The 7,550-nt window shown below is 33.1% G+C and overlaps 2 protein-coding genes across 2 annotated transcripts; one reads left to right on the top strand and one right to left on the bottom strand.

The window, feature by feature from the left end:
* Positions 1–3,847: 3,847 nt before the first annotated feature.
* LOC145057940 (transcription factor MYB92-like) lies at positions 3,848–5,026 on the top strand. Its single transcript, XM_079005857.1, has 2 exons — positions 3,848–4,177; positions 4,264–5,026. The coding sequence occupies exons 1-2, from the start codon at positions 3,912–3,914 to the stop codon at positions 4,868–4,870; spliced, it is 873 nt and encodes a 290-aa protein (XP_078861983.1). The 5' UTR covers positions 3,848–3,911; the 3' UTR covers positions 4,871–5,026.
* A 371-nt stretch (positions 5,027–5,397) lies between these two features.
* Positions 5,398–6,511, bottom strand: LOC145058097 (putative glucan endo-1,3-beta-glucosidase GVI). Its single transcript, XM_079006021.1, has 2 exons — positions 6,445–6,511; positions 5,398–6,344 (listed from the first exon to the last, which is right to left on the bottom strand). Exons 1-2 carry the CDS (start codon positions 6,509–6,511, stop codon positions 5,398–5,400), a joined length of 1,014 nt encoding a protein of 337 aa, XP_078862147.1.
* Between the last annotated feature and the right edge of the window lie 1,039 nt (positions 6,512–7,550).

Genomic DNA, 7,550 nt, shown 5'->3' with positions numbered 1-7,550 from the left:
ATCATCAACCAATTGCAGTCTTTACCCTTTACTCAAACCTCTTGAAGAAACCAGAGTGAATAACCCACAAAGTCACTATGCTCTATCAAAAAGCTATTCTTCTCATGTTGTTGATACACATTTGTTGTGCAAATTGAGTTTAACTATGTTTGTGAAATGAAAACAAAATAAAACCCTTTGTATGTTTTCTTTACCAAATTGACATTCGATTTTGACTTTAAGACTATTGATATGACAATGTTATATTTGGCATTTTTCTCACATTTAATATATACTATGCATCATAGTAAAGACGATCCAAGTCAAGGATGAAAGGTATGGAGGCTTAACTATGGTATTGCCATAGGGTTTTTCCATTGATGGAATACACGACGACGCACTAGACAATTAGTAGTGTTGCAAGGAAGAAATAGCATTAGTAGCGTTTTGGGGAGTAAAATAATTTGAAAAAAGAAAGGAAGGAAGAGGTGCAAATTTTAGAGAGAGAGATAATCGAAATCTATAAGACATTGACCATTTTGATACCATGTCAGATAGTATTTTCCCATGAAATGAGAACATATACATGTACATTAACGGATTAGGCATACATCATATTTTAAGAACAACATGCTAAGCATAAAGTACATCATTGGAAACTTTTGGTTAGTGTTTTAGACCAAAGTTTTGATAGAAGTTCTATGAGAAGTTGGCAAGCTAATAAATAACCTTTAGACGCTAGTAAATAATGCATAGATAGTTAGAGCTTGTTTTTCAAAAGTGTCACATTTTAATAAAATAAAAGAAAATTTAAAACACTTAGGGGGTGTTTGGTAGGCAAGAATAAGGGAAGGAATGGAATGTAGTATTCAGGGGTAATGAAAAAAAACATGTTTGGTAGGTATAAGGAAATGAAAGCCCTATTCTGGAAGCAATCCCATTCCCTCAATGCGCGATGTTTTCATTCCATGCGGCACCCCCGTTTTTTTTCATTCCATTCTCTCCTATCATAATATCTTCCAATTCTGCCCTCAATCTCCATCAAGATCGTCAGAAACGATTTCGTGTATTGCTCAAAATTAGCAGACATAATCTCCATTTTATCAAAATCTTCTACCAGTTTAATTTATCGCACCAAATTGGCTACCAGTTAACAATGCGCTTGTTCTCTCTATAGGAAGTTGTCGATTAACTTTACCTGTATCCCGAAGTTTTTTTTTTTTGTTTTTTTGTTTGCAAATGCGCTTGTTGAAGCCACTCTCAAGAAACGAACTTTGAAGGTTACCATCTGTTTTCCTTTTAATTTTTTTAATCGGAATGTCTGTACTTGGTAGGTTTTATTGGTGTTCGATTTTATGTATAGATGAAGTAGATTTATGTATCAATAAATCAAAATTTTGTATCTTGTTGCTTTCTTGGTACCCCTTGTCTATTTCTATGCTCTAGAAAACAAGTGAAGTTTGTTAATTTAGAGAAATTGGAATTTTAAACAACCTATCGTGTATTAGATCATAATTGATCATTGGTGCTTTTAACTTTCACATTCTTATTTCTCCTCATATTCTCACTGTCAAATATAATAATTTTGCAATTGTTGATCATACCCCACTTCAAAGTATTGGATTGTAACCTTTTATTATGGGTGTGAAAATTTAATTTACAGTTTTTTCCATCAAATTCATTAATACAAACCATAATTTCTTGCTAGATAATGCTAAAAATATTGAATTCTATGAATTTTATGTTGCACGGATACTTTTGTTATTGTTAAGTATTTTCATTTCATTCCATTCCTTTATCTTTTTGTATATACCAAACAACATGGGTGAATGACTCATTTCATTCCTTCACTGTAACCAAACTGACAATGGAATGGTAATGAACCATTCCATTACCTTATTCATTCCATTACTTGGTCCATTCAACTCCTTTGTTATTCTATTACGTCCAACCAAACATACCCTTATTATTTTCCATGGATATGAGGATAAATAGAAACAATAATAAGAGGATATTTAATTTCTCATTTACCTATTGTTTTGTCTTTGTTTACATCATTATTACATTAATTTCCAAATATTCTATGCAGCAGCCGGGCACAGTCCACAATGGGTTTGACTAGAGGTGTAGTTCTACACATTTACGAAAGTCTATATACTTATCCTCTTTCTAAATCAACATAAGGCTACGCTAATCAGCATAATAAGGTTTACAGTTTACACCATTATTCCATTGATTTCCAAATATTAACTAAAGATATTGATCAAATCTATCTCATTTTTGAACAATTATTATTAAGAAACGACAAACAAAATCAATGTTGGATATGGGCTTATAAATCTTTGGAAGCTATGAAAACCGTTGGTAGGTGGTAAAGATGACATAATAGTATGAAAAAAGGATAGTTTTGACTAGAAAACAAGCGTCCACTACATATAGGTCTTGGTAAGATGGATATTAAATGAGGTCACAATATAAGATTTGGTAAAAGTTTGGTTGATTATGTGTTTTTATATATTTATTGAATGGAGGTAGCGTGGTTTACCATTCCACAAACCACTATGTTCCCCCTAATAATAGTTCTTTATTCCTTTTTAATATAAAACTTATATTTTATATATTAACTGATTAGTAAATATATCAAATGTTTCCATCCATTCCATTTCTTATTTAGTGAATTCTTAATTTATTTTTCTTAACTAGATTTAAGTACTTTTTCTAACTATATCCCATCCAGAGTTTAATCATCTATATATGTCCGATACAAAACCATGTCAATTGCATTCCAAATGCTTAATTATTTTTCCAAGTGATCATCATTAGAATGCCACATTAACTTGATTTACTAAAAATGTCAAGATCTGAGTTTAAAATAAATAATGAATCTTTATGTATTTTCTGGTTTGTGAAAGACATTGTATATATATCCACTTGTGTTCATGGTTTGTTCCACATGCTAACAAAATCTTTACTATATTAGTGGTTGAGTTTCGATCGTCGCAGAGTCGACAAACTGGTTTGATACACAAGAAAACAAAAGAAAAACGACAAAATGACACAATTATGTAATGTGAGTCGGTTGGTATGACATACGTCCACACGCCGGTGAATTTTTCTATACTTGATTGTTTCAAAAATGATTACATTGAAGTCCCAAATTACGAGTACTTATAACCATAAACTCTAACAACCACAAGGCCGAACCCATATATACAAGTAAATCTAGAATAACTAAACATCTCTGTGTTGTTGGCTTAATTAATTTACTACTTAAAAACACATTTTCAAAAGGACAATTTCCTTAAAAAAAGTTGTGCGTAGGAAAAACCCTCGATGAAAACTTTGTGTGAAGGATTTCTTAGGAAACTTCAAGGTCACACATTAATATACTTATTTGCTTTCAAAACGATGCTCATTCTACTCAAAACGTTTTTCCCTTCGAAATGGCCATATGAGTTTTCTTTGTTTTATTTCGGATCAGGTTATCTATTTTGGTCACAAATTCAAGTCTCTTTTTTCCTATTTTTTTGTCAATAATCGTTAAAACGTTAAGACTGTTTGATATACTGACTTCAAATCTTATATTCAAATGGTAAAAGTTTCAACCTTTATGATGGCTGCTCCAGATAAGGGAACTACGAACGTCCAAATAATAAAATTGCATGGCTAATAATATTTTATAATAAACAATAATACAAGAACAACCGAAAACTCCAAGAAGGTTGCTAAGCAACTTCCTTTCCATCGTTCATTACACAAATTCAGCATTTTTATAAAATAATCGGCATAGCAAATACAATTTGGTTTACAATACGTCACTCCATTTGCATATAAGAACCACAAAGGCTCAAATAGTTTGCAACAAGTTCACTCTCTCACCCCATGCAAAACTAAAAATTGTATGTGAATTTGAGGTATCTGAGTGTTGGAAAATGGGTAGGCCTCCTTGTTGCAGTGAAAGTAGCGATTTGAAGAAGGGACCATGGACGCCAGAAGAAGATGAAGTTCTTACGACTTACATTCAGAAACATGGCCATGAAAGTTGGCGAGCACTACCTAAGCGTGCTGGTTTGAATAGGTGTGGAAAGAGTTGCAGGTTGAGATGGATTAACTATCTTAGACCCGATATCAAGAGAGGAAACTTTTCAGAAGATGAAGAAATTCTCATCATTAACCTCCATTCCACTCTTGGAAACAAGTACGTTTCTTTCCATTTTATTTAATTATCGATTAATCATGTCAAAGCCTCAAAAAAATTGTAAATTTGGAACATCTACACTACAGATGGTCTAGAATTGCTTCGCAACTTCCGGGGAGGACCGATAATGAAATCAAGAATTTCTGGAATACCCATGTCAGGAAGAAGCTTCTCAAGGCAGGAATCGACCCAAAAACACATCAACCGGTTCCTAATATAACTTTTCTTCTTGACACAATTTCCAAGTTAAACCTTCCATTAAAGGTCCCGGCTATAATGAGTCCATGGATCAACAATATAAATGATCAATTGTTGAACAATTTATTGCAATTTGTAAACATGACCCCCCTACCAAAACCAACTTTCTTGGATTCACAGTGTTATATGGAAGAAATGGTTAATCAGTATGCGATAAATCGTTCTGAAGATTGGATGGAGTATGTAAACAACGTTTCTTTGGAACCACAGAGTGAATGTGATTCCATTGGTGCAAGCTTGATGGGAAGCTACGGAAATGGAACTGAGATTCCTGAATTGTTTACTGATCTTAAAAGCATGAGCCATAACTTGTTTATGGAGAATCAGCTTCCTGGTATGTCTCCTGAAGAGCCCATGAACCTCAAGAATTCACTAGAATCTAACGCGTTTGAAACTGGATATGATGATTATTATGAATCTCTTTTGAAGATTTAGCAATATAGAGTACACCGCATTCTTGTATTATGGTTCAATAAGGTTTGAAACGATTCCATTAATGTTTGATAATTCCAGTCAATTAAGTTTGTATTAATTCATTCAATACATTTCGAGCAATGTACATACGATTATACATGTATAAGTTGATGCTTATGTTGTTATGTGCTAGTAGTGATGACCTTGACATATGTAACGAGAGAAGTAGATCAGGTTAGATGAAATGGTAAAAGATCAGTTGCTTGTAAACCATAAATGTGTTTGTTGAGCTTTTCACAACTAATTAAAAGCATCCATGAAAATGACTTCCTTTCTTTTATTTTATGTTCTTAAATCATTCTTATATTTTTTTTCTTCCTGTCTTTTTTTATAATCCATTTAAACTTTTAGTTATTATTAATTAAGAAAAAACGAGACCAAAAAAAAAAAAAAACAAACAACACATTGTAATTTATTAACTAAAATTCTATTTTCGATTTCTAGTCATCAAGCAACAATCAAGTTACATTCTTGCTTAATTGCTATAATTAAAAATTAATATGATAAACTTCAGTCATGTCTAGATAGAACAAACCAAAATGTTGTTCGACCCCTGGATCCTTTTGGTTCTCGTTAAAAAGTGCAAAAACATAAGTCTCCACATTCTTGTTGGGCCTCTTAGGAGTACCAGAAGCACGCACGTGATTCAAAAGATTCTGATTATAGGTCCGAGCCAGTTCAGGCGTCGTAAAATCACCATTCCCTTGTGAGGGCCACCCAGTCTCACAAATCACCACCTCAACACCACCTGCACCAACCTTTTCCAATGCCGAGTAAACCGCATCAACCATGGCATCAAACATATTCGTATACCCCAGATCTCCATCTCTCACTACAACATCAGGAGATGTGAATAACACGTAGGGTAATGAAATCGAACCAGGTTCATTAGCGTAAGCAAAGTAAGGGTACGCTGTGACCAAAAGAGGGAAACCGTTGTATGCCAAGAAACCTGCGATGTCTCGCATTGCTGGTTTCACAGCACCTGAAAAATCTCCATATGAAGGAGGATATGAAGCTCCTAGTGAGTTAAGCGGGACGGCTGTGCTCACTGGAATTCCACCAAGATTGAAGTATTTTAAAGCTGCGTTCATATTCTGCATGGCTGGGAAAACCGAATTAGTCATATCACCAGGGATTACTTCATTACCAATGGATATGCAACGGAATCTGATCGTTTGTGCGTATGGGACAATTTTGGATTGTACCCATGCTTTTGCAAAGTTGATATCTCCTGCAAGACTGGGTATATCTTGATTGAAGGTTCCAATTATCACTTGGATTCCCGAGTTTTGTAGAGCGTCAAGAACGTTGAGATCGGGGCTAAAGATACGAACTCGTCCTATGTTTCTTGATTTCAAGAGGTTTACCACATTGGATGGAGGAGGGAGGTTGTTTCCCAGTAGTCCGTAGTTAACTCCAATACCACCACCATCTGCGAATCAAACCAAATCAAAAACATAGTATTTACAAATCTAAGACGTATAATGATTTCAAATATTATGCATTATGAAGATTAATGAGGAACACGTTACCAGCAAGAAAACTAAGATAAATTATAAGAACACACACGACGCTGATTGAAGGTAGAAGTGAAGCCATTTCACTATACTAGTTTTCTTGTTGTAAGTTGCAAGAAAAGCTGTTATGCTTTAGGCTTTATATAGTGCAAAACTGGAGAAGATGAGGTCTCGTATGTATGAGTGCATGCACAAGATGACGATATAACATTAATTTCAAAATTGTTACACATTGAAACATAAAATGACAAACGAAATTTGTTGAACTCTAAGAGATTGTAATATTGTTGTAATATTACTAAGAATTAAATAGGTAAAGTTGGATCTATGTAGAAAAATATTTGTTTGAAACAAAATGAAAATAAAAAAGAATACATAATGGTTTTGGGTAAATGACATTTCGGTCCATGTCCTTAATTAGTTTTATGGGTATGGTCAGGCCCGTCCCAGAGGGTAGGCATTAGGGGCGACCGTTCAGGGCCCATTTTTTAAAGGGCCTAATTTTTTTTAATGGAAATTGTTATATTTAGAAGATAATACATATAATTTTCTTTTAATTATTGATCTATTATAAAAAATTTGATGACATTTATGTTTTTTAAGGGCCTATTTTTTCTCTCGTCCTGGACACAAAATATGTTTGAAATGGCCCTGGGTATGGTCCTTGAAAAATACTATTATCATATTTTATTTTAAGTCCCTAAGACATTTGACTTGATGAAAAGTATATAGACAAAAGTCTAATAATGAAATATAATTAAATAAGAAATCAAAGAATCAATCGCAGGTTGGAATTCAAACGATCTACAACCTTGTTTATATATTTAGGGTCGTTCTAAATATATTTTGGATCCAGAACGAAAGAGAAAAAAAAGTCTTTAAAATACATAAATTTCATCAATTAGTTTATAATCTTTATTCTAATAAAAGAATAATTTTAATCTTTTTTTGACATTTGTCAGCATATTAGGCCTCCTAATTAATGCATATTTTATTCTTCTTATGTCATGTGTCATCCTATTAGACCTCCTAATTAATGCATGTTACTTGTCAAATTATTAATTCTCAATTTTAAATTTTAAATTTTAAATTTCCCACTCTAATTACATTAAATTAGTAGC

Source organism: Lactuca serriola, chromosome 6, assembly GCF_051521515.1.
Source record: "Lactuca serriola cultivar US96UC23 chromosome 6, Lser_US96UC23_V15, whole genome shotgun sequence".
NCBI classification, from domain to species: domain Eukaryota; kingdom Viridiplantae; phylum Streptophyta; class Magnoliopsida; order Asterales; family Asteraceae; genus Lactuca; species Lactuca serriola.
The sequence above is the reverse complement of the archived record's forward strand: the minus strand, read 5'-3'. Positions and strand labels throughout refer to the sequence as shown.

Coding starts and splice junctions, on each gene's coding strand:
- LOC145057940 (XM_079005857.1), top strand. CDS start 3,912: ATGGGTAGGCCTCCTTGTTGCAGTGAAAGTAGCGATTTGAAGAAGGGA. Junction 4,178..4,263: donor CATTCCACTCTTGGAAACAA/GTACGTTTCTTT, acceptor TCTACACTACAG/ATGGTCTAGAATTGCTTCGC.
- LOC145058097 (XM_079006021.1), bottom strand. CDS start 6,511: ATGGCTTCACTTCTACCTTCAATCAGCGTCGTGTGTGTTCTTATAATT. Junction 6,345..6,444: donor TTATCTTAGTTTTCTTGCTG/GTAACGTGTTCC, acceptor TTTGATTCGCAG/ATGGTGGTGGTATTGGAGTT.